Genomic DNA, 27,728 nt, shown 5'->3' on the forward strand with positions numbered 1-27,728 from the left:
AGTAATTGGCTGTAACAGTGACCATGACAAGGTTTAACAATGAATGGCTGTACCGCTGACCACTATAACTGTGACTGTCTGTAGCTGTGACCAGTTGTTACTGTGACTGCTATGCCAGCTAGTGGCGCAGTGACATCAGTGCCGGACTCCGGAGCGAAGGCTCACAAGTTCAAACCCAGTCGGCTCCCCCCGAGCACGCTTTCCATCCATCCCGGGTTGAGTGTCGAGCTAGCCACTCGGCCTCGTAAAAAACAAGGGTCAAGCCAGGAACGTCCATACCGTGACCCGGTTAATCCGAAAGGGGACCAATTCTGACACTACACGCCAGACAAGAATGGCTGACTGTCTGGTGTGACAAGCTATGAAATGACTGTGACTGCTGTAACTGTGACTGACTGCAACAGTGACTGGCTGTAATTGTGACCACTGAAACTATAAACAACTCTAGCAGTGACCGGCTGTAACAAAGGACCATGAGCACGTGGTTTGCCTTCATCCTGCCCAGTGGTCTGGGCCAGTTTATTTGAGAAACTGATTCACCCTTCAGCTTTGCATGGGAAAAAACTAGAGAAGAATAGAACTGATTATACAACGTTACTAAAAGTCTACAGACAGGTGATTTATACAAATATATAAGCAAGCATAAAGAATGCTAAAACTACAGGGGAAACAATAAAAACATCAATCCCACAGCAGTGTCCATGCTCCTGAAAATGGATTGGATTCACAGCACTGGACAAGGTCAGCTGTGATCATTGCACTGCTTTGAGAAATCGGTCAATGTTTCTGACCATATTATCCAGAACATACAGGGCCAGGATGCATTTTATCATCTCGATCTTTCCACCTCTCCACTGATTCGAAACCACAAACATGAAACGCCTCTCCATCCCAGTACGTTCTGCCAACATCTCAAACTGAGGGAAAGGAAGGAGAGAGAGGGTATTAATGGAATTATAAACTCCACAGGCTTCAGATTCACGGGCAATGGTAGCAGTAACGGAGATGGAGAGAGCTGTTCCATTGGGATGGGCTTCAGCTGAACTGTGCTGTGGCCAGTGTCCTGGGGAATCACGTGAATACTGTGTAGACCAGGCTTCAGACTAGACAGAAAAGGGAGGGTTCCAAGGGCAGAATGCTTAATAACTGAAGAGGAAGTGAGAGACCAGTGGCACAGAGGAGTGAGGGGGGATTTGGCAAACAGAGTGTGGCAGGAGGGGGCAGAAAATATCAGTAAAATGAGGCAGCACAAAGTAAAGCCTGAGTAATAGAGTTTAACACGTGGCTAAGGAGATGGTGCAGGAGGAGGAGGGCTTCAGATTATTGGATCATTGGGCTCTCTTCCAGGGAAGGTGGGACCTGTACAGATGGGATGGTTTGCACCTGAACTGGAGAACGAATATCCGAGCAGGAAGGTTTGCTCGTGCTGCAAGTGGGTGGGGGTGGTGTTTAAACTAGAACTACACAGGATGGGAACCAGAGCGCCTGAACAGATCGTGGAGTGGTTGTGGGGAAAGATGTTGCTGAGCCTACACACAAGGTCAGGAATCAAAAGGTTGACCATGGTGGGACTAATGTTCTGAGTTTGTATATTTCAATGCAGGGAGTATTGTAGGAAAGGCGGATGAGCTTAGGGCATTCAAAGTACATTTATTATCAATGTATGCATAAATTATACAACCCTGAGCACCCGGAATCTGCCCACAGCCTCGGTCTCAGTTCGTCAGACAGCGGGACAAATCACCGTGAAGCTCGCAGACATGAAACGCGAAGCAGCCGGAGCAGTCTCACAGGTTCAGGGTGAAAGGTGAAAAGTTTAAGAACATGAGGGGAAACATCTTCGCTCAGAGGGTCGTGAGAGTGTGTAACGAGCTGTCAGCACAAGTGGTGCCTGCAAGCTCGATTTCAACATTGAAGAGAAGTTGAAAACAGATGCAGAGAAATTTCCTTAGCCAAAGGGTGGTGAATTTGTGGAATTTGTTGCCACATACAGCTGTGGAGGCCAGGTCGTTGTGTGTATTTAAGGCAGAGATTAATAGGTTGTTGATTGGACATGGCATCAAAGGTTACGGGGAGAAGGCCGGGAACTGGGCTTGAGGAGGAGATAGAAAAAAAAAGATCAGCCATGATTGAACAGACTCAATGGGCCAAAAGGCCTAATTCGGCTCCTATGTCTTATGGTCTAAGTTTGGATCGGTACATGGATGGTAGCGGTTTGAGGGGCCATGGTTCAGGTGCAGCTCGATGCGAGTAGGTAGTTTAAATGGTTCAGCACAGATCAGATGGGCTGAAGGCTCTGTTTCCGTGTTGTATTTCTCTACGACTCTCTGACTCGAAGCATAATTTGGAGTATTGTCTGCAGTTTTGGTCACCTACCCACTGGATAAGTGTTTGGAAGGTTGGGGGTCAAGAGTGCAGGAAACTGGGACAGAAGGAGATGAGGTCCCAGACAAATCAGCTGAATCATAGTGAGTTTGGCAGGATGGAGAGGCCCAGTGACCTCCTACTGCCTCCCATGTTTACCTCCTGTGTTTACCTCTCTGCTGTCAGTGGGATCATGCCATGCACAGATGGGTGTTATGTTTCCCACACTAATGTCAGCAACAACAAGGAACTGAGTATTAACTTTAAAAGGAGGTGACCAGAGGCAAATGAGCCAGTCCTCTTCAGGGTTCAGAGGTGGAGAGCTTCAGCAACTTTAAATTCCTCAGTGTTACTATTTCAGAGGACCTGTTCTGGACCCAAAAATTAAGTTCATTTACAAACAAAGCACAGCAGCACCTCTACTTGCTTAGAAGTTTGTGAAGATTTGCTATGACATCTAAAACTTTGGCAAACTTTTATGGTTGTGTAGTGGAAAATATACTGACTGGCTGCATCACAGCCTGGTGTGGAAACACCAATGCCCTTGAATGGAAATTCCTATGAAACCAGCAAGTATAGCCCAGTCCATCACGGGTAAAGCTGTTTCCACCATTGAGCACATCGATATGGAGCGTTGTTGCATCATCTGGGACACATGCCACCCAGGACATGCTCTCTTTCTGCTGCTGCTCTCAGAAAGAAGGTACAGGAGCCCCAAGACTCATTCCACTGGGTTCAGGAAGTTATTACCCCTCAGTCATCAGGCTCTTAAATCAAAGTGGATAACATCACAAAACTTCCCCCCTTCATTGAGACGTTCCCACATCCTCCGGATTCACTTTCAGGGACACTATCTCATGGTAAAATGGAGGTAAGGAGGAAGTTTTTAGCCAGGGCGTAGTAAATCTGTGGACAGAGAGCTGTGGAGTCCAAGTCCATGGGTATATTTAAAGCAAAAGTTGATGGTTTCCTGATAGTTGATAGTTTGTTACACCCAGGGAAAGGTTTCACTGCTAAGGTAATGGTCGTTCTGTTAAGCAGTGTTTGGGTTATGGTTAGAGATAACGGGTGCTTTGCAATGTGAGCCGACCAATGAGGGGAGTGGGTTTTGTGTTGTGTGCCTGACACCGGTGTGAGCTGGGTCCTTTGTTTGGCAGGAGATGAAGGGAGAAGACTGTTTAATTATAATGGGCCCTTTTTGCCTCTTCCTTCTTTTTTACTAACCCTTTAGGTAAGTGAAGATTCATAAATATAATTCTTTCAATCATATGCAGTGTGCTGTCTGTTATTTATTGACACTGAGTTGTACAGGGTAGCAAATTACACAGAGGGTTGAGGTGGGAGAACGTCACAATCTCATGGGTTTGGCGGATCAGAGTGTGTCTTCCCTCGACTTACACAGCCGGGGGGGGGGGGGGTCATTGTGGGGTTATCGACCAGGATTGATTTTGTTGGATGCTGTGTGATTGCCTGAGTATTGATCCAGTGGGTTGTGTGTTTAAGCCCGTGCTAATCTATTGTCCGGTAAAGTCATTACAGTACGTGGTAATTAACGCTGCAGGGGTTGAGCGGTGGTGAGAATCCACAGGGTTACCGGTAACGAATGCTTGTGCAATGAGTGGGGTAGACACTTGTAGCGCCAATGAATTGTTAATAAGGACTCTGTGTACTGTTAAAGCATTAGGAACAGTTACGATCCTGGAGCGGCGGTTTGACAAAATGGCAGGCAAAGGGTCGCTGAGGTAACGGCAGTGGATCTGCCCGGTTCTATCGGGGCCCAGGAAGAGAGAGGGGGGCCGTGGGCCATCCATACTTTCCAGGAGGAGGGGAGTGTAGACGAGGGTGCCGAATCGGAAACTCAGTTTCCCAGAGCTGGGGGCAGAGACTTTAAAGACAAGTTGCTCTCGTTTCTGCGGAGCGAGGGGAAGGAGTGGTCTGATGTGGAGGGTCTAATGACCCTCCAGCGAGGGAGGAGCATTCTGAGTTGGTATCGGCCCTTACCTCCCTGGCAAATAAATGGCAAAGTGCCCAGGTGCAAAATGCCAGTTGTCGTAGGCTGAGGATGTTCTCGGGAATAACGCCCACCCGTCGGGGAAGGGGAGTATGAGACTTGGGCAGAGCAGATCTCTCAGATGCTGGATGAGTGCCAGAGCTCTGACGACGTAAAAAGACAGCAACTGGCAGAGAGTCATGGTGACTGGTGCCTGCAGAAGTGGAAGACGTCTAGTAGCATCTGCGGAAGGTGAAGGAAGCTGGGATCATCACTGAGTTCAGAAGCCCCAATACGTCTCCAATAGTGGTGGCCAGGAAGAAGAATGGGAAGGTACGGATGTGTGTGGACTATAGGACTCTGAACAGAAGTACCATCCCGAGAACTGAGGACAGGTTGGCCTGCCTGAGTGGTGCGAAGTGGTTCAGTGTGCTAGAATGGAGGAGCGGGCATTATCAAATCCCCATGAGTGAGGCTGACAAAGAGAAGACGACATTTATATGTCCACTGGGATTCTTCCAGTTTAAAAGCGAGTCCCAGGGCATATCTAGAGCCCTGGCGACTTCCCAGCATGTCATAGAGAAAACAGTGGTGGATATGAACTTGCTTGAGGTGTTGTTGTACCTGGATCATCTCAGAGTGTTTGGGTTCACCTTACAAGAACATGAAGTGAGGCTACTGAAGATGCAGGGCTTCCTGAAAACTCAAGGGTTAAAACTTTCCCTGGACAAGTGCTGGTTCTGCAAGACGTCTGTAGGCTATGTCGGGCATATAGTCTCATGGGATGGAGTAGCACGGATCTGTCTAGGATAGAGGCAATGACCACATGGCCAAGCCCCAGACTGTGACTGCCCTGTTCTCGTTGTTTGTGTACTGTGGGTACTATCGGAGGTTCGTGAAGTACTCTTTAAAGTGAATCACCCTTTAAACCAGCCTCTGTGCACTTACCCTCCCTTGGGGCTGAAAGGAGAGGATGGTAAATATTATCTTAGCCCTGCAGAGCTTTTTGGAGTGAGATGGGATGCGAAATGTGAAGAGGACTTTCAGTTGCTGAAGGAGCTGCTGACGAAAGCGTCTGTACTGGCTTTTGCGGTCCCCGTTTGCCGTATGTATCGCATACAGATGCCAGCAGAGAAGGCTTAGGGGTATTCTGTATCAGGATCAGGGCACAGGGTTGAGACCTGTTGTGTTTGTCAGCTGAAGTCTGTCACCCCTAAGCGAAAGTACCCACACACAACTGAGTTACAAGCAATGAAGTGGGCTGTGGTGGATAAGCTAAGTGACTATCTTTATGGAGCCAAGTTTGAGGTGAGGACGGACAACAACCCATTAACATATATCCTGACCTTGGTGAAATTGGATGCCACAGGCCATTGGTGGGTGGCGGCATTGTCTGCCTATGATTTCAGCCTGAAGTACCAGTCGGGAAGTAGCAACATTGATGCCGATGCGTTGTCCCAACGTGTACATGAAGGGCTGGACAGGGACAGAGAGTGGGAGAGTGTTCCTGCCCCTGGAGTGACAGCCATGTGCCCATTTTTTATCATGGTAAGGCAGAGGAAAGGCAAGGGCAGAATTGAGTGGCAGATCTTTTGGGAGCTTCTCATGCTGCCATTTCACAAGCTCACTACAACCTGACTGCTCTGAAGACAAAGCAGTTGCCAGAATTGCGTCCCTGGGAAGTGGCAGCCGCTCAGGGAAATGACCCGGACATAGGCACCGTTTGGTCAGCGGTTGTGGAAGGGGACATGGCACAAGAGGACAAGATGAAACACTCTGTGGTGTCTCTACTACTGAGAGAATGGCCCAGCTTGGAGTTGATGAGCCAGATCACGTCATCTCTGGACCAGCCTTGGCATTCCGAGCTGGTTCTGTGTGAGAAATATCAGTGGATTGTGTTGAAGTCACTTCATGATTATTCCAGCTATTTGGGGGTTGATAAGACCTATGGATTGCTCAGAGATCAGTACTACTGACCCCGAATGAAGCTGGAGGTCGAAGAGTTCTGTAAGTCATGCATTCAATGTATACGGAGGAAGACACTGCCTATGAGGGCCGCTCTATTGTCCCATTTACAGAGTGTGAGGCCACTTGACCTAGTGTGCATGAATCTCCTATCAATAGAGCCCAATGTCAGCAACATGGTCAATGTCTTTATCGTTACAGATCACTACAGCAGATATGCACAAGCTTTCCCTCCCAAGGATCAGAGGGCATCCACCCTGGCCAAAGTGTTATGGGAGAAGTATTCCATTTATTATGGCTTCCCTAGGTGGATACATATTGATCAGGGATGGGATTTTGAGAGTAGGCTCATACATGAGTTTCTGAGCATGCTTGGAGTCAAGAAGTCGAGGACTACACTTTATCACCAGCAGGGTGATCCAGAGCCTGACAGCTTCAAACAGACTTTGCTAGACATGTTTGGAACCTTGGAGATCAGTAAAAAGAACAAGTGGAGTCAACATGTTGGACATCTAGTCCACTGCTACAACTGTACACAGAATGAAGCTACCGGGTATCTGATGTTTGGGCATGAAGCAAGGTTGCCCATTGACCTCTGTTTTGGGATTAGCGAGAAAGATCTACAACAGAAGACTTATCTGAAATGTGTGTAACATGGTCTAAGTTTTCACTGCTGTGTAATATGAGGTAAGGTTGCACTGATAACATAATGGTTTCTCTGTAGAAGCAATGTTTGGGTTATGACGAGAGATAACGGGGTTTGGAATGCTGTTGTTCTTTCTTGTGAGTCTGGAAGAGAGATTTTCATGGGCTTTTTCTGGGGAGAGTTGGAGACAGAAGACACGAATGGAGGGTGTTGGTAGACCGCCAGATGGAGCGGACTTGGAGCGAGGGTCCGAAGGGCAGCGACGATCAGAGGAGGTTGATAGTGGAAGACGGGCTTATCAGTGAGTTCCAACATTGTGCAAGAGACTGTTTCATAAGAATGGGCCCTTTTTCTTTTCTAATTGTCTTTATTAACCATAGAGTCAAAGTAAGAATTATAAAGCTTAATCATTTAATCACATATTGTATACAGTTTGTTATTTTGGAGTACTGATTTGTAACGGGACACATCGCGCAGCATCCACCCAAACAAGATTTTTTTAAGTTTGGCTGGGCCGGGGGCTGTCACCCCCAATATTAAGCTGCTAGCTGAAGTGAGAGTTACATATGTGTCTGATATGAGAAGCAATCTGAAAAAGACTTGTAAACTAGCTGAGGTCTCAGCTACCAAGCAGAATCAAGGAAATAAGAGGAGGTATGATCAAACAGTTAGGTTCTCCCAACTAATGCCTGGAGACCAAGTCCTCATAAAGAATTTGGAGCCACCTGGGAAGCACAAGTTGGCTGACCACTGGAGTCTACGCCCAATGTCGTGGAGAGTCAGATGCCAAACGTACCAGTTTTCTTGGTGAAACCAAAGGATGGCAATGGGCCTGTCAAGATTCTCCATCAGAACTACATTCTACCTCTGGGGCATGAGGTATGTGTTGACCCAGAGCTTGACCTGGACTGTACATCAAGAAGAGGATTCCGCAGGGATGAGGGTGAACTGAAAGACCAGCAGCGGAAAGAACTAGACTAGACCATCCCCCCGAATGTGATACGGACTCGGAGGATGAGGTAATGGGTGTGGTATATTCTGCCCTTCGCAAACTCCCCAATAATTGATGAAGAGATTCCCAACCCTTCTCACGCTGAAATGGGGGGAACTAGCAGAGGACAGGCAGGTTTATGGTTAGAAAATAACGGGATGCTGGACTCTAACACAACTGGGCATGAAGCCGAGCTCATCCAAGTGACGAGGGGACCCGAGTTGGGAGGCATGAGAAAGGGACGGGGAGGGGGCTCCCCAGGTAGACAGGAAAGAGCCCAGGGAGTGTCTGAAGCTGAAGAAGTAGATGAAGGGATAAGGAGATTTCAAAGAATCAGGAGATCCCCAGACAGACTGGCCTATATCACACCCAGGGAAGAGAGTGTGGCACCTATCCCCTTGGTGAGATATGTCACTGCCATGTACACCTGGGATGGATGTTGTGCTTTGTATTACGGGGTGACAAATCTCAACACCATGAGGACATGACTAATTATATTGGAGAGAGAGTGCAATACCCTGGGAAAGGTTTCACTGCTAACGTAATGGTCATTCTGTAGAAGCCGTGTTTGGGTTATGGTTAGAGATAACGGGTGCTTTGGAATGTGAACCATCCAGTGAGGGGAGAGGGTTTTGTGTTGTGTACCTGACACCTGTGTGATCTGGGTCCTTTATTCAGCGGGAGGTGAAGGCAGAAGATGCTGAAGAGAACCAGTGATAGGATTTGACCCAGTAGGGAAATCGTGATTCGATGGAGCAAGCTGCCGAGATCAACTGAGGATCAGTGAATGTGGATTTTGGGAAGAGTTGAGCTCCAACTCATGCACATTTGACTGTTTAATTATTATGGGCCATTTTTGTTCCTTTCTTTCTTTTCATTACTAACCCTTCAGGTAAGTGAAGATTCATCAGTATAATTCCTTTAATCGTACAAAGTGTGCTGTCTGTTATTTCTGTGGCACTGAGTTGTAACAGGGCAGCAAATTACACAGCATCCACACAAGCCGGGGTCTGGGGTCAAAGAGCCATCTCAATCTCACAGGTTTGCAGTACCAGAGTGTGTCTTCCCTAGACCTACGTAGCCAAGGAAACCGGGGATTTCACTGGAAAGCAGCATCCACCATCAGGGACAAACACCTCCCAGGACATGCTCTCTTCTTGCTGCTGCCATCAGGAAGAAGGTACAGGAGCCCTAAGACTCACTCCGCTGGGTTCAGGAAGTTGATACCCCTCAGTCCTCAGGCTCTTGAATCAAAGTGGATAACGTCACTCAACTTCACTTGTCCCCTTCATTGAGATGTTCCCACACCCACTGGACTCACTTTTAGGGACTCTTAATCATGTTAAAATGGAAGTAAGGAGGATTTTTATTTTAGCCAGACAGTAATGAATCTGTGGACAGAGAGAGGTGGAGGCCAAGTCCATGGGTGTATTGAAGGCAAAAGTTGATCATTTCCTGATTGTTCAGAGCATCAAAGGTTCTGGCAAGAAGGCAGATGTACGGGGTTGAGTGGGATCCAGGATCAGCCATGATAGAATAGCGGGGCAGACTCAATGGGCTGAATGGCCTAATTCTGCTCTTATGGTCTTGTGGTCTTATGTTCTTGATATTTATTGTTTAGTTATTTATTTTATTATTATTTCTTCCTTTTTGTGTTTGCAGTTTGTTGTCTTTTACACACTGGTTGATCACCCAGGTTGGTGCTGTCAATCACTGATCCTGTTATGGTTAATATTCTGTGGATTATTGAATATTCCCTAAGGAAAATGAATCTCAGGGTTGTATATGGTGACATTTATAATCTTTGATCATAATTTACTTTGAACTGAGGTTTCTCCTGTGGTTATCAATTCAATGGCATGGAAATGATGGTTCACTGTTACCTGTCCGAGTCTGATCAAGGATGGACAATAAATGGTGGATGTGTCTGCACACTCACAAAGTGGGACCGTTACACTGTAAAAATACCATATTGATATCACCTCTCCGATTCTACAGATTATTACCTTCCTCTGCAGTGGCTCATATTCATAAATCCGTGCATTGTGTTTCTCTGGTATCCCTAATAATTCAGACTTGGTCCCAATCACAACCCTGTGAATATCTGGAAAAGAGAGATGATCCAGATATCAATATGAAGCTGCAATGCTGAGGTGACAATAGTTACACAGACCAAAAGAAAACACTTACATTTCTGTGTCACGACTGTCTGTAACACCTGAAACTCTTTCATTTTATCGTCACTGATGCAGTCTATGGTGTTGATATTAAATATGAATGCAACTCCGTGAATTACATTTTCCGGAATAACAGGAGAGTTGGAAACATCCAAGTCAGGGTTGAAACTGTGTAACTAAGTGAGACAATGGAGAACTGGTTACAGAGGAAGCAGCAAGAACAGTGCAGTTCACAATCACTCCGCACTGAGTGACCAGTCCCATCAGACAAAGCCCAGAGATCACAGTCACTGATCTACTGAGATCCAGATGGGCTCTGACATCACTCTTGCTTCAGGGATCAGTGGGATCTCTCTGTCCCTGGCAGTCTCCAGCTGGGAATGTTGCTCTGTCCAGTTCACTGTTACTTTTCAGTTCCTTTCATTGTGGGTCCACCCTGTCCCCACGAGCTGTTTAGAATTTGCTCTGAGCTCTTCAATACTCAGTCCCTTCCTCTGTGTAATGTATCAACATTTTTTACCTAAATGTCAGGGCATTATAACGAAGTTTCCAGATGTTTCAGAAAGAGTTTGGTCCTTCACACTGCAGGATGATACAGTGTGTAAGCTGATGGCAAATTTAATCCTGAGGAAGGTGAGTTGTTCCATCTCCATCAGTCATTCTGGTTATCCCTCATGGTTGAGGATGATGTCTTTGTTCTGCTGATCTGTTTATGGGCTCTCAAGTGGTTAGTCTCCATCAGTATTGTGGGAGAGACAATCATGTGTATTGTATCCAGGTTAGTGGAAGATAGAAAGGTAAATGGAGAGTTCAGCAGCTTTTGTTCATTTTATTTTCCTTTGGCCATTCAGCCAGTCTAGTTCATGCCAGCTCTCTGTCAGTTCACACTTCTCTCATCTCCCCATCAACTTCCCACCATTCTGACAACCCACTGGAAATGACAGCAGCAGACTGACCCCACAGTGTCCAAAATGGACGCCAGCAGAAGGCAACTGGTGGGAGACAAGGAGGAGCTGCTCCAGGTGAGTTGGAGCAGAGGTCGGACCATCATCGGGGCAGGAGACCCTGTGACCTTCACTAGCAGTGGAGCGGATGCTGGGGTCATGTGTTGCTGGGATTGATCCATTTCCCCATCGCTGCTCCGTCTCCTGACCTGTATCATGTGGAGGATGTCAGCACAACACTCAGTCCTCCCTCACGTGGACAAGAGCTCAACGTGTCCCAACAATGTGCAGAGGGCAGGTGAGGTGGGAACGGCTGGCGGTGAGACACGAAGGAGAGAGATATGGAACTCGCCAACCAATCTCTGTTACTCCAGGAATAATATCTGTCACTCTTTTCCTGTGTGTTACTCCAGGACTGATCTGTCTCCGTGTCCCTGTGTTTTACTCCAGAACTAATCTCTGTCACTATGTCCCCATGTGTTACTCCAGGACTAATCACTATCATTGTGTCCCAGTGTGTTACTCCAGGACTAATCTCTGTCACTGTGTCCCCGTGTGTTACTCCAGGACTAATCACTATCATTGTGTCCCAGTGTGTTACTCCAGGACTAATCTCTGTCACTGTGTCCCCGTGTGTTACTCCAGGACTAATCTCTGTCACTCTGTCGCCGTGTGTTACTCCAGGACTAATCTCTGTCACTGCCCCGGTGTGTTACTCCAGGACTAATCTCTGTCACTCTGTCGCCATGTGTTACTCCAGGACTAATCTCTGTCACTGTGTCCCCGTGTGTTACTCCAGGACTAATCTCTGTCACTGTGTCCCCGTGTGTTACTCCAGGACTAATCTCTGTCACTGTGTCCCCGTGTGTTACTCCAGGACTAATCACTATCACTGTGTTCACAAGTGTTACTGTTTGTTTGGTGTTTCCGTATAATTTCTTTTACAGAGTGCCACCCTCCCTCAATCCACATTGTAGCTTCATCCCGATCGGAATGTGGACCCAGACTTCTGAACCATGACTATTTCATCAGAAATTTTTCTTGGGAGTTATTTCTCCCATCTCTCTTTGAGATTGCTCAGTGTTTAATGGGTTGTGGGAATCAGGAGTATAAAGTAACAGCAGAAACTCACGTTTGTTCCTTTGGGAACTCTCCCTTCCAGGATCATCTGTAACACTCTCTTTGTCCGATCCATGTTTGCCAGAGCATTCCATCCAGATGAATCCCAGAACTTTAAACCCCCTGCTCCGTAGGACCTGAGCTGTAAATTTTCAAGAAGATGTACATTTGTATGGCACCTTTCATGGAGAGTGAAATCTGTGTAATGTAGAACACGGAGCAGACAGTGTTTACACAGCAAAATCCCATAAACAATAGAACAGTGATCAACTAGAGATCTGCTTTTTGTCATTGGCTGATGGCTAAAAATGTGCATCGGGACACAGAAGAACTTTCTTTTCCCTCAGTGATGGGGCGTTCCAATCTGAGGGAGAACTCCTTGCTCTTCCCTCAGTGACAGGACATCCCAGTCTGTGGGAGATCTCCCTGATCTTCTCTCGGTCACATGATGTCTCATGACACAAGGAAACTCCGCTTCCCTTGCTACCCTGGGACTGTTTACATTCCCCTGAGAGGGCAGGTGAATCCCTGGTATACAGACCCAGAGACACTCTGACTGTAGCAATGTTATCCTGAATCTCTGGCTTCCCCTTTCAAACTGTAACATTCCAGTTCACCGAGAAATCCTAATTAATGACAGTCTTGGAGTGAGAGAGCAGAAATGTGGAGAATACTCAGCATATCAGGCAACATCTGCGGAGAAGGGAACAGGAAGTGTTCTCAAGAGAAGGAATTATTAGAATGCCTACAACTTGACCTATTAGAGGAATTTGAGGTTAAGCCCACTCAGGAAAAACTCATTCTGGATTCGGTGTTGTGAAACAACCTGGGTTTGATATGGGAGTTTAAGATAAAGGAACCTTTTGAATGCAGGGTTCATAATATGATTGTATTCACCCTGAGGTAAATGGGGGAAAAAGAAAAAATTGATGTCTCAGTTTTACAGTGGAGTAAAGGGAATGACAGAGGCATGAGAGAGGAGCTGGCCAACGTTGATTGAAAGGGGACACTAGCAGGGATGGCAGCTGTACAGCAATAGATGGAGTTTCTGGGAGCTATTCAAAAGGTGCAGGATAGATCCATCCCACCGTGGGAGAAGCATTCTAAAGGGGGTGGGGGCGTAATGAGGTAACTATTTCTAACAATGAATGTCAAAGACAGCAGTAAAACAAAAGAGAGGGCATATAATGTAGCAAAAAGTAGTGGGAAGTTGGAGGATTTGGTTTATTTTAAAAACCAGCAGAAGGCAGCTGAAAAGTCCAGAAGCAGAGAAAAGATGAAATTTGAGGATAAGCTATACAAGAATATAAAAATTATACCAAAAGGTAAATAGAGGCAAGAGTGGGTATCAGCCCACTGGAATATAATGCAGGAGAGGATGTAATGGGGAACACAGAAACGGCAGATGAACTCCATAAGTAGTCTGTCAGTCTTCACTGTGGAAGACACCAGCAGTATGCCAAAGAGTCAGGGACTCGGAGTGAGTGTAGCTGCTGTTAGTAAGGAGAAGGTGATGGGAAGTGGAAACGTTTGAATGTAGATCAGTCACTGAAACCTGATGAACTGCAGCCCAGCCTCTGAAAGGGGTTCCTGAAGAGATTGTGGAGGCATCAGTAGTCATCTTTGAAGAAACACTAGATTCTAGATGGGTTCTGGAGGACTGGAAAATTGCAAATGACACTCCATGCACCCATTTTCCCAAACTGTCTCAGTTCTTTCACAGACTCTCTGCTTCCTCAAGACTACCTGCCCCTCCACCTATCTTCATATCATCCACAAAACTGGCCACAGAGCAATTAATTCCATCTTAAATCATTCACATATAACGTGAATAAAAGCATCCCTGTGTAACACCACTAGTCACCAGCAGATAGCCAGGAAAAGCCCCATCTATTCCTACTCTTTGTCTCCTGCCAGACAGCAAACTTCTGTTCATGCTAGTAATTCTAGTGTAATACCCTGGGCTATTAACTTGTTTAGCAGTTTCATGTGTGGCCCCTTGTCAAAGGCCTTCTGAAAATCCAAGTAAACATCCAGTCTCTACTTTGTCTATCCTGCCTGTTATTTCCTCAAAGAATTCCAACAGATTTTTCAGGTAAAATTTCCCCGTGAGGAAATCATTCTGATTTTGTCCTGTTTTGTCACATGCCACCTGGTGCAGTGAAACCATGTCCTAGTTGATGGAGTCTCGCATTTTCCAGCTACTGGCCTCGGGCTATTTGGCCTATAATTTCCTTTGCCTCCCTCCCTTCTTAATTCCCCAGCAAAATGTACACTGTTATCAGAGAGTTGGGTTTAAATGCACCATTCCCAGCCTCGGGACCTCCCGAGTGCTTTCCAGCCAATAGATTGGAGTGGAGTGACCTTTCACTCCCGCTGGTGTGGACATGAGGGAGACAGAGAAAGGGCGGTGAATTCACAGTGAATACAGCAACATAGAATGCCTGTGTATTTATATTAAAGTGACAGCAGTGTGTGTACCTCTTTTGTGAGAGACCGGGGATTCATCCCCGTCGGGACACAGGTTATGGTTGTCCCTTCTGGATCCAGAGCCAAGAGGAAGGTGTTGATGGTGGATGATTTCCCAGCCCCCACCAGGCCGACGAGCAGGATGTTTATACAGGAGTTTCCATAGCCCTCAGGGGGTTTGTAGTTACACAACTTGTTCCTCAGAGTCTCCAGATTCCTGCCAGAGGCCAGGGAGACAGAGCATCAGCTGTCTGGGTGAAACGGGTTAATGAATTCACACCCTGATTATGGGAACCTACCATTTGTCCATGGTTGGGAAGTGAAAACAGCCGTCCTTTGAAAACTCTGAATTGCAATGCGAAAGTATTAATTTATTTGTTTTTTCATCTCGAGAATTAGGGGTGGCGTGCTCTCAGTAACGGACTGAATATAGAAACTCACTGCTTCCCATGTTTGGTGTTGTGTAAACCCAGTGATCGATGCCTGTGTGTTGACTGCGCTGTGGGGATCCAAGTCTGTTTCTTGCTTGCACTTTCACTTGGCTTGCAACTGCTCAATGTGCAAACTTGGGTAGGGTGATCAAGTGAAGCAGGAACCAGTAAAGAATTTTACAGTGAGACGACATTCATTCTGCCTTTGCTGTCGTCCGGATTCAGCGACTCCACCCAGGGAGTACATGTTAACTCACAAAAAGAGCCCTTCCTGTTTACAGTACAATCACCCACCAACAAGAAACATGACAGTTAACTTGTTCCCAAATTAAAGAAGTAGAAAAGCCCTTAACTCAGCAGTGGAGTTATAGGGACACCGATAATCCGGTGTTTCCGTGGCAAGCTATTTTTGTTTTACAAGGTCGAGTTGCTAGCTCGACGCTCAACCCAGCACGGATGTAAAGCGTGCCCAGGAGCGGCCTGACTGGGTTCGAACTTGGGAACCTTCGCTCCGGAGTCCGGCGCTGATGTCACTGCACCACCAGCTGGCCATAAACACAACATATTATGTACAAAATGATGGAGGAACTCAGCAGGCCGGGCAGCATTAATGGAAACAGTACAGCCGATGCTTCAGACTGAGACCCTTTTTCGGGACTCCTGTTTGTGAACACAATGTATGGTTGCCTCTCCTCTTGACTGGAACTTCAATCTCTCTCATCAGGCAGGGTTCCTAAACCATCCAGTCTCTGTACACAAGAGGAACATAATACATCTACACCTTTGATATGCCACGACTCGTGCCCCAATCCTTGCTTCTCACCGTTACACTGAAGATTCACTGAGCTCTTTTTGCTCTTCTCTTGTGTGCAGGTTGAAGATGTTGAATGATCTAGTTGCTCACTGCACAATGAGGGAGTCTCACTGCCCTGCGGATCCTCGCTCGACCCTAGTGCACAACACACACATCAATCAGAAACCGGTAACCTGGGAGTTGGTGCTCAGGTTACCTTAAAATCCAAGGGGATTTTCTGTTCTGAACATCCCTCCCTCCCTCCCTCCCATCCCGGTCTGTCACTGACTGACTGGGATACCGTTCTGACAGCTTCCCATAATGCCCACCCCAGACACACCTGCCCTAGGGCATTGAATTGGAGACTGAGGGATGTACAGAATGAGGCTAATCTGCCAACTATTTAATACACCAAGAACGAGGTTATTCGCCCAATAGTTCTGTGATGACCGATATGCCCAGCTGGATAAACCCAACTTCCTGAAGTCAACTTTATTCGCTTAACCCTGCCTTTACATGCATCTATCCAGGTGCCCCTTCAATGATACCATTGTACCTGCTGCACCCACTTTCTCCAGCAGCTCAGTCTGGAAGTAGCATACAAATTAGCCAGAAAAAGTGGCTCACCTGAGGACTGGGAGAAATTCAGAGTTCAGCAGAGGAGGACAAAGGGCTTAATTAGGAAGGGGAAAAAAGATTTTGAGAGAAAACTGGCAGAGAACATAAAAACGGACTGTAAAAGCTTTTATAGATATGTAAAAAGGAAAAGACTGGTAAAGACAAATGTAGGTCCCCTGCAGACAGAAACAGGTGAATTGATTATGGGGAGCAAGGACATGGCAGACCAATTGAATAATTACTTTGGTTCTGTCTTCACTAAGGAGGACATAAATAATCTTCCAGAAATAGTAAGGGACAGAGGGTCCAGTGAGATGGAGGAACTGAGTGAAATACATGTTAGTAGGGAAGTGGTGTTAGGTAAATTGAAGGGATTGAAGGCAGATAAATCCCCAGGGCCAGATGGTCTGCATCCTAGAGTGCTTAAGGAAGTAGCCCAAGAAATAGTGGATGCATTAGTGATAATTTTTCAAAACTCGTTAGATTCTGGACTAGTTCCTGAGGATTGGAGGGTGGCTAATGTAACCCCACTTTTTAAAAAAGGAGGGAGAGAGAAACCGGGGAATTATAGACCGGTTAGCCTAATGTCGGTGGTGGGGAAACTGCTGGAGTCAGTTATCAAGGATGTGATAACAGCACATTTGGAAAGCGGTGAAATGATCGGACAAAGTCAGCATGGATTTGTGAAAGGAAAATCATGTCTGACGAATCTCATAGAATTTTTTGAGGATGTAACTAATAGAGTGGATAGGGGAGAACCAGTGGATGTGGTATATTTGGATTTTCAAAAGGCTTTTGACAAGGTCCCACACAGGAGATTAGTGTGCAAACTTAAAGCACACGGTATTGGGGGTAAGGTATTGGTGTGGGTGGAGAATTGGTTAGCAGACAGGAAGCAAAGAGTGGGAATAAACGGGACCTTTTCAGAATGGCAGGCAGTAACTAGTGGGGTACCGCAAGGCTCAGTGCTGGGACCCCTGTTGTTTACAATATATATTAATGACTTGGATGAGGGAATTAAATGCAGCATCTCCAAGTTTGCGGATGACACGAAGCTGGGTGGCAGTGTTAGCAGTGAGGAGGATGCTAAGAGGATGCAGGGTGACTTGGATAGGTTGGGTGAGTGGGCAAACTCATGGCAGATGCAATTTAATGTGGATAAATGTGAAGTTATCCACTTTGGTGGCAAAAATAGGAAAACAGATTATTATCTGAATGGTGGCCGATTAGGAAAAGGGGAGGTGCAACGAGACCTGGGTGTCATTATACACCAGTCATTGAAAGTGGGCATGCAGGTACAGCAGGCGGTGAAAAAGGCGAACGGTATGCTGGCATTTATAGCGAGAGGATTCGAGTACAGGAGCAGGGAGGTACTACTGCAGTTGTACAAGGCCTTGGTGAGACCACACCTGGAGTATTGTGTGCAGTTTTGGTCCCCTAATCTGAGGAAAGACATCTTTGCCATAGAGGGAGTACAAAGAAGGTTCACCAGATTGATTCCTGGGATGGCAGGTCTTTCATATGAAGAAAGACTGGATGAACTGGGCTTGTACTCGTTGGAATTTAGAAGATTGAGGGGGGATCTGATTGAAACGTATAAGATCCTAAAGGGATTGGACAGGCTAGATGTGGGAAGATTGTTCCTGATGTTGGGGAGTTCCAGAATGAGGGGTCACAGTTTGAGGATAGAGGGGAAGCCTTTTAGGACCGAGATTAGGAAAAACTTCTTCACACAGAGAGTGGTGAATCTGTGGAATTCTCTGCCACAGCAAACTGTTGAGGCCAGTTCATTGGCTATGTTTAAGAGGGAGTTAGATATGGCCCTTGTGGCTACAGGGGTCAGGGGGTATGGAGGGAAGGCTGGGTTCTGAGTTGGATGATCGGCCATGATCATAATAAATGGCGGTGCAGGCTCGAAGGGCCGAATGGCCTACTCTGCACCTATTTTCTATGTTTCTATTTTTCTATATACTCACCACTCTATGGGTGAAAGAATTGCCCGTCAGGTCCTATTTAGACCTTTCCACTTCACCCTAAGTGACTACAATGTCTGACTGACTACAGTTAGTTCCATCATTTTCTCACACAAGACACACATCAATCATATCCCTCACAGTCTATATAGAAAGGTTACAGTGAAGCGTGAGGCGTGACAGGGAGAGACAGGTTTTACCCACCGGGGGAGGAATGTTCTCTCGATCTGGTTCTGTCACTGATTCTCTGTCTGATGGCCCGAATTGTATTTGGACACTGGCAGTCAGCTGACCTCCTTTTGAGAGTACCGCTGGTTTCTCTCCAAAGTACTCGATGAACTGCTGTTCCCTCATGGAATAACCCTGGATAGGTCCTTAACTTCCCATCTCCCACATCTCGGGATTTCTGCAACAGAATCACGGCACAAATGTCTTCCTTCTGCGCTCTTCCGCCTCCTGCAACACAGAGTAACAGAGTGTCTGGGTGCTGCTGTGGGATGGGTGTGTGTCCCACCCACTGGGTACATCAGCCCTGAGCTCAGCACCTTCCACCTGGGGCTGTGCACACCTTCCTGCCCCCGTGTGTGTCCAGTTGATACTGACTATGTGCAAGACAGCCCTCCCATCCCACTACTGGCACTCACCTCCCCACAGGAGGTAGAGCACTGACAGTAGCATCATTTTTCCACTGGGACTTTCATCCCAGGAATGCCCTCCCCACTCGGGCACAGAAAGTTCCAAACACCTTACACACAGAGGAAGGGAACCGACCCATACCCTGGAGAATGTTACACCAGGATCCACAGTCCATTATCTCACAGCTGTTTGTGGGAGCTTGCTGTGCACCATTATACATCCCCATAACAATGATAACTGCTGTGAGCTTTGGTGGCAGGGCAGCACAGGACATGACAAGGATAAGGAAGGTGCTACATCAATGCAGTGCCACTCTCCTACTGCGAACCAAATCCCAGGATGACACACAGTCATAATTATTGTACCTCAGAGGAAGGGAAGAGCCAGTAGTCAGCAGAAATCTCCAAGGGAAGGGGATACCACGGAAGTGAATTAACTTCAAGATTTCACCTGTGGACAGGACGAGAGTATCTACCTGTGACCCACTGCAGGGCATTTCGAAAATCCTCAATTTCATGAGACACATTGTAGACAAACAGGACACAGGGAATCCTTGGCCATTCACACTCGTTGATATTCAGCTGCTTCACAATCTCTTCATGGACGTCACCTCGACCGTAACATTGCACTGTAAAACACAGAACCTGTGCTCACTCAGGCTGCCTCACACCAGCACATTTCACTCAGGGTGATTCCGAGTAACAGAAGGGAAGGGGATAGATTTAATGTTCCTCTGAGCTCGGAGACGGGCACCTATCAGTATGGGAATGGGCTCTGTTTCACCGTCAATGTGTCAGCAAATGTGAGTTCTCAAGGGATGTGAAAGCAGCAGGTTAAGTGGGGTAGTTTACAGAGGCGGGGAGGAGTGTTGGAGACAGTGGAGACCGCAGAGATGACAAGGAGTGTAGGTTCCAGAGTGGGTCAGAGAGATGGGGAGGGGTCACAGATACTGGAGTGTTGTAGGTGTTGCTGAGGGTCACAACGAATGGAAATGCTGTAGGGTCCATTTGGGCTCAGAGAGTGGGATGTGTGTAGGGAACGGAGGGGAAGGGGAAACAGACACACGGACAGGGTGAGGTATTGACGTGGGTGAGACAGTAAGCACCCTGACTCTCACAATGCACAGAATACCATCCCTGGAAGCATCGGGTCCACTGATACAGAGCCACGTCGAACCTACAGGGACCTGTCACTGGGAGACTGCAGGATGTGCCCTGTGGAGGCCTTTCAGCCCATCAAGACATTGGACAATACAGCAGGATACAGGCCCTTTGGCCCAACTACTCCTCACTGGCCATGGTGCCCATCCAGACTGTCCAAATAGTCTGCATTACAACTGCATCTCTCCAAGTCCCACACCCTCCATGTACCTATCCCAGTGCTTCTGAAAGGATACTCTCGTACCTGCCTCAACCACTTCCCCTGTGGAAAAGACCAAAGACCAAAGTACAGTTATTATCAAAGTACATATATATCACCATATACACCCCTGAGATTCATTTCCTTGCTAGCATACTCAATAAATCCATATTGGAATAATAACCATGATAGTTTCACATACTCTCCACTGTCTGGGTGAGAAAGTTATCTCTTAGGCCCCTTTTAACTCTCTCCCCCTCACCCTTAACCCAGGGGCTCTAATTGTGGATCCTCTGACCTGGGGAAAAGACTGTCACCATGCACCTTATCTTGCCCCAATAATTTTATTTACTTCTCTATTCTGTATTCCAAACACCCTTCCTCACTATCAATAACACCCTTTAATATTGCGTCATCCATAGATTTACTGATCAAGCCTTGTGCACTGGCATTCAAATCATTTCTCAAAATAGCAATGAAAAGAAACCCAATACTGATCTCTGCAGAACACAGCTCATCAGCGGCCTCCATTCCAGAAAACAACCTTCAACCACCACCCTCTGCTTTCATCGTCCAAAACAATTTTGAATCCACCAATCTTGACTCGATTCCTAACCATCCAGATTACCCTACCTTGCAAGACCTTGTCGAAGGCCTCACTGAACTACAAATAGACAAAGTCCACTGCCCTGCCCACATCTGCCTTTTCAGTCATCTCTTCAAATAGCTTGAATACTGTTCAATAAGCAGGGCTTTTCATGCACAAAGCCGTGCTGACTCTATTTAATCTGACTCCGTCCACTCAAATGCTGGTATACCCTGACCCTCAGAACTCCCGTAAGTAACATTCCTACTACTGATACCACACTGACTGGTGTGTCGTTCCCTGGCATGACCTTCCTGCTCTTCTCAAACAACCAAACATGAGCTTCCTTCCAGTCTTCTGCAACTTCTCTGGTGGCAAACGATGAGGCAATAATCTCAGCAAGAGACTCCACAATTTCTCCTCAAGCCACCCACAAATTTCAAGGAAGCACTCACACTTAGTAAGGCCCTAGGGATTTATACACTAGAATTGACTGTAAGGCTGCAAATATCTTCTACCTGGGAACATGAATATCTCCAATCCTTGCTTCTCACCGTTACACTGAAGCTCCTCTGAGCTCTTTTCGCTCTTCTCTTGCGTGCGGGATGAAGATGTCAAATGATCTGGTTGCTCTCTGCACATCGAGGTGGGCTCACTACACAATGAGAGAGTCTCACTGCCCTGCTGATCCTCGCTCGACCCTAGTGCACAACACACACATCAATCAGAAAACCTGTGACCTGATCTGCCAAAATGCTGGAGGAGGAACTCAGAAGGCCGGGCAGCATCTATGGAAAGAGCAAACAGCTGACATTTTGGGGGGGTAAACCTTCATCAAGACTGGTGGCAAAAGATGGCAGCAAAGGCATGTTCCCAGAAAGGTTACATACCTGTGGAAACGGGTCTGGGTGAGCACATGGTCAAGGAGTCGGAGGGCAGCAGAGATAACAGAGGGGGAGCAGTGACAGAGGGTTTTACTGAACTCCTGTTGAGAGAAGATTTAAGCTTCCTCAGGGTAGGCATCCCTGGTGGAGACTTTGCGGTGTAGTAGCCGAATCACAAACAAGAAAAACCTGCAGATGCTGGAAATCAAATTAATACATATAAAATGCTGTAAGAACTTCGCAAGCTGGACAGTATCTATGGAAAAGAGTAAATAGTCAATGCATTAGGCTGAGACCCTCCTTCAGGACTGCTGTTTGTGTACACAATGTACGCTTGCATCTCCTCTTGACTGGAGCTTCAATCTCTCTCATCAGCCAGGGTTCCTAAACTATCCAGGCTCTGCACACAAAAGGAACATAATACATCTACACCCTTGATATGCCACGAGTCGTGCCCCAATCCTTGCTTCTCACCGTTACACTGAAGCTTCTCTGAGACAAGGGCATGTAATTAGAGACTGAGGGATGTACACAATGAGGCTATTCAGCTAATCGTTTAATACACCAAGAACGAGGTTATTCGCCCATTAGTTCTGTGATGACCAATATGCCCAGCTGGATAATCCCAATTTCTGCAGTCAACTTTATCATCTCTAACCCTGCCTTTTCATGCATCCATCCAGGTGCCCCTTCAATGATACCATTGATGGAACCACTGCTGCACCCACTTTCTCAGGCAGCTTGGTTTATATACTCACCACGCTATTGGTGAAAGAATTACCCCTCAGGTCCTATTTAGACCTTTCCTCTTCACCCTAAGCATATGCCCCAAGCTTTGGACTCTCCTGAACTGTGGGAAAGACTGTTGGCATCCACCTTATCCTTGCCACACCATGATTTTATATATTTCTATATCATCACCACCTCCTGCATTACACGAAATAATGACCTAGAATGGAAAACCCCTCCCTATTAATCAACACTGGCAACAGTCTTGCAATTCCCTGCCCAATTTCCAGTTTAACCAAATCTTTCCTATAAAAGGGTGGCCAAAACTCTACACCATGTTCCAATTGCAGCCTCACCAATGACATATTCAATGGCAACAAAATACCCTAGTTCTGTACTCAACTGTTGAATGTCAGCATGCTAAATGTTATTTTTTCCCAACATGTTCCTGCAGCTCAGGACATAAGCAGACCTTCTGAGCTTCTAAAGTGAGCTATTTGTCCTTAGTTATCATTTTAATCTTAAAATAGTGACAGATCAGATTAAAGATCTGTTTTTGTGCTCCTTTGCGTCAATGAACAACACAGTACAAGGATGAGCTGGGGGGAGCCCGTACGTGTCACTATGATTCCACTGCCAACGTAGTATGCCCTCAACTTACCAACACTAGCCCTTTGCAAAATGGCAGGAAACTGAATACTCAGTGGAAACCTACTGCAGACACGGGGAGAAAGTACAAACTCCTTAAAGACAGCAGAGGGAATTGAATACACATGGCTGCCACTGTAAAGTTTATGCTAATCACTACAGAACTTCTTGAGATTTTCCTTAACCTTATCTTCTAGATCCATCTCACACCCATTCTCTTTGCCCTCCTGATTTCCCTCTTGATAGTATTCTTAGTTATTTGATGTTAAGGGATTCACTGGGAAATAACCTAATTGCACAGTTTTTCTCCATATTTTTCTTGACCAAAGCTTGAATATCTCTCGTCTTGCCAGGTTTACCCTCCACTTCGCCAGGAACATACTGCCTCTGAAGACTTCATATTTCTCAACTCCTGCCCCAATCGCTCAGCTGGAGCCCCAAGCCTGCATTCTCAGTGTTACACTTCTCCGAATTCCTGCTTTTCTTCCTTTGGTTGCATCCTGAAGAAATCGAACAACCCAATTGTTCATTCACCACCGAAGGCTCGTCGCCCAGTAGATTGTCGCCCCGCTCTACTGGAACGCCTACACATCAGTCAGAAGCCTGTAAGCTCGGAATTGTTGCTAAAATGACCTCTGGACCTAAAGACATTTTGGACTGTGGACCTCCCTCCCTCACTCCCTCCCGCAGCAGTCACTGCCTGACAGACTACAGTTGGTTCCATCATTTTCCCACACAAGACACACATCGATCACATCCCTCACATTCCATGTGGGAAGGGTTACCATGAAGCGTGAGGCATGACAGGGAGAGACAGGTTTTACCCACCGGAGGAGGAATGTTCTCTGGATCTGGTTCGGTCACTGAGACTCTGTCTGATGGCCCGAATCGTATTTGGACAATGGCAGTCAGCTGACCTCCTTTTGAAAATATCGCTGGTTTCTCTCCAAAGTACTCGATGAACTGCTGTTGCTTCATGGAATAACCCTGGATAGGTCCTTATCTTCCCCTCTCCCACATCCAGGGATTTCTGCAACAGAATCACGGCACAAATGTCTTCCTTCCGCGCTCTTCTGCCTCCTGCAACACAGAGTAACAGAGTGTCTGGGTGCTGCTGTGGGATGCGTCGTGTCCCACCCACTGGGTACATCAGCCCTGAGCTCAGCACCTTCCACCTGGGGCTGTGCACACCTTCCTGCCCCCGTGTGTGTCCAGTTGATACTGACTACGTACAAGACAGCCCTCCCATCCCACTACTGGCACTCACCTCCCCACAGGAGGTACAGCACTGACAGTAGCATCATTTTTCCACTGGGACTTTCACGCCAGGAATGCTCTCCCCAATCGGGCACAGAAAGTTCCAAACACTTTACACACAGAGGAAGGGAACCGACCCATACCCTGGAGAATGTTACACCAGGATCCACAGTCCATTACCTCACAGCTGTTTGTGGGAGCTTGCTGTGCACCATTATACATCCCCATCACAATGATAACTACTGTGAGCTTTGGTGACAGGGCAGCACAGAACATGACAAGGATAAGGAAGGTGCTACATCAATGCAGTGCCACTCTCCTACTGTGAACCAAATCCCAGGATGACACACAGTCATAATTATTGTACCTCAGAGGAAAGGAAGAGCCAGTACTCAGCAGAAGTTTCCAAGGGGAAGGGGATACCAGGGAAGCGAATTGACTTCATGACTTCACCTGCGGAGAGGACGAGAGTATCTACCTGTGACCCACTGCAGGGCATTTCGAAAATCCTCAATTTCATGATATACATTGTAGACAAACAGGACACAGGGAATCCTTGGCCATTCACACTCGTTGATATTCAACTGCTTCACAATCTCTTCATGGACGGCTCCTCGACCATAACATTGCACTGTAAAACACAGAACCTGTGCTCACTCAGGCTGCCTCACACCAGCACATTTCACTCAGGGTGATTCCTAGTAACAGAAGGAAAGGGAGTAGATTTAATGTTCCTCCGAGCTCAGAGATGGGCACCCATCAGCATGGGAATGGGCTCTGTTTCAGCGTCAATGTGTCAGCAAATGTGAGTTCTCAAGGGATGTGAAAGCAGCAGGTTAAGTGGGGTAGTTTACAGAGGTGGGGAGGAGTGTTGCAGACAGTGGAGACCGCAGAGATGACAAGGAGTGTAGGTTCCAGAGTGGGTCAGAGAGACGAGGAGGGGTCACAGAGAATGGAAGTGCTGTAGGGTCCATTTGGGCTCAGAGAGTGGGATGTGTGTAGAGAACGGAGGGGAAGGGAAAACAGACACACGGACAGCGTGAGGTATTGACGTGGGTGAGACAGTAAGTACAATGACTCTCTCAACACACAGAATACCATTCCTGGAAGCTTTGGGTCGATAGATACAGAGCAACATCCAATCTACAGCGACCTGTCACCGGGGGACTGCCGGATGTGCCCTGTGGAGGCCCTTCAGCCCATCGAGACATTGGACAATACAGCAGAATACAGGACCTTTGGCCCAACTACTCCTCACTGGCCATGGTGCCCATCCAGATTGTCCACATTGTCTGCATTACAACTGTATCTCTCCAAGTCCCACCCCCTCCATGTACCTATCCCAGTGCTTCTGAACGGATACTCTCGTACCTGCCTCAACCACTTCCCCTGTGGAAAAGACCAAAGACCAAAGTACAGTTATTATCAAAGTACATATATATCACCATATACACCCCTGAGATTCATTTCCTTGCTGGCATACTCAATAAATCCATATTAGAATAATAACTATAATAGTTTCACATACTCTCCACTGTCCCTTTTAAATCTCTCCCCCTCACCCTGAACCCAGGGATTCTAATTGTGGACTCCTCTGACCTGGAGAAAAGACTGTTACCATGCACCTTATCTTGCCCCTATGATTTTATTTACTCCTCCATTCTGTATTCCACAACACCCTTCTTCACTATCAATAGCACCCTTGTATTGTGAGTCATCCATAGATTTACTGATCAAGCCCTGTGTATTGGCATTCGAATCATTTCTCAAAATAGCAATTGAAAGAGACCCAACACTGATCCCTGCAGAACACAGCTCATCAACAGCCTCCATTCCGAAAAACAACCTTCAACCAGCACCCTCTGCTTTCGTCGTCCAAAACAATTGTGAATCCACCAATCTTCACTAGATTCCTAACCATCCAGGTTACCCTACCTTGCAAGACCTTGTCGAAGGCCTCACTGAACTAGAAATAGACAACGTCCACTGCCCTGCCCTCATCTGCCTTTTCAGTCATCTCTTCAATTAGCTTGAATACTGTTCAATAAGCAGGGCTTTTCATGCACAAAGCCATGCTGACTCTATTTAATCTGACTCCATCCACTCAAATGCTGGTATATCCTGTCCCTCAGAACTCCCGTAGGTAACTTTCTCACTACTGATTTCACACTGACTGGTGTGTCGTTCCCTGGCATGAACTTCCTGCTCTTCTCAAACAACCAAACATGAGCTTCCTTCCAGTCTTCTGCAACTTCTCTGGTGGCAAACGATGAGGCAATAATCTCAGCAAGAGACTCCACAATTTCTCCTCCAGCCACAAATTTCAAGGAAGCACTCGCTCTGGCTCTGGGGATTTATCCAACAATACACTGTAAGATTGCAAATATCATCCTTTCTGGAAATATGACCAGTATCCAAAACATCTCTACCTAATTCCCTTGAGTAATCATGATTATCTCCTCAGTGAAAAAGTTAAGAATCTCACCCATGTCCTGCAGGTCAAGACATGGGGAGCCCTGCTAATATCTAAAGGGATCTACTCACTTAGTAACCACCCTGTTACTCATGATATGGCTGCAAAATCTCTTGGGATTTCCCTTTACCTTTTCTGCCAGATCCATCTCACACCCTCTCTCTTTGCCCTCATGATTTCACTCGATTGTTTTCTTAGTCATTTGGCATTAAAGGATTCACTGGCACATGACCTAATTGAACCATGTCCTTCTTGACTAAAGCTTGTATATCCGTCATATTTTTGCATCCAACGAACTGTCTCTCCAGGATTTCATGCAACGTTTCCTACTAGATGATCCTACCATGCGAGGTCTTATTGTTGGTTCTGCTAAATGGACAACATTCTCAGCCTGAACCTCATCTACAATTTTGGTCATTCTACAAACAGCTCTAAAGAGGTTCAACTGCACAACTTACCACTCACAACACCATGCAAACTCCTCCTAATCAGTCTCTGTCTACCCAAATACTGAGATATCCTATCCCTCCAACTGCCCACCACTAACTTCCCCAAATTGACATCGGATTCACTGGTCTGTCATTCCTTGGCTTATCCCTTCTATCGTTCTTAAACTACGGAACAACACTGACTTCCTTCCATTCTTTAGTGGCATTGTTTCCCAGGAACAAACAAT

The 27,728-nt window shown here is 46.6% G+C and overlaps 1 protein-coding gene across 9 annotated transcripts in view; it reads right to left on the bottom strand.

Annotated features, from left to right (window-relative positions):
* Positions 1-362: 362 nt before the first annotated feature.
* Positions 363-27,728, bottom strand: part of LOC134350867 (uncharacterized) — a 33,710-nt gene continuing 6,344 nt past the window's right edge. For 3 of the 9 annotated variants that reach the window (XM_063056645.1, XM_063056643.1, XM_063056644.1), the window contains exons 8-16: positions 25,058-25,210; positions 24,151-24,402; positions 21,616-21,762; positions 19,592-19,744; positions 18,685-18,936; positions 15,920-16,045; positions 12,210-12,338; positions 9,963-10,060; positions 365-917 (exon numbers count right to left, since the gene is read on the bottom strand). In XM_063056645.1, the coding sequence (XP_062912715.1) occupies positions 753-917; positions 9,963-10,060; positions 12,210-12,338; positions 15,920-16,045; positions 18,685-18,936; positions 19,592-19,744; positions 21,616-21,762; positions 24,151-24,402; positions 25,058-25,210 (1,475 nt within the window). In that variant the 3' untranslated portion in view covers positions 365-752. Of the gene's footprint in view, positions 918-9,962; positions 10,061-10,146; positions 10,310-12,209; positions 12,339-14,677; positions 14,883-15,919; positions 16,046-18,684; positions 18,937-19,591; positions 19,745-21,615; positions 21,763-24,150; positions 24,403-25,057; positions 25,211-27,728 lie in introns of those variants that run through there. The other 6 variants (XR_010019017.1, XM_063056649.1, XM_063056646.1 and 3 more) reach the window with 6 other exon arrangements.

The sequence above is a fragment of the Mobula hypostoma genome, chromosome 8 (genome assembly GCF_963921235.1).
Source record: "Mobula hypostoma chromosome 8, sMobHyp1.1, whole genome shotgun sequence".
NCBI classification, from domain to species: domain Eukaryota; kingdom Metazoa; phylum Chordata; class Chondrichthyes; order Myliobatiformes; family Myliobatidae; genus Mobula; species Mobula hypostoma.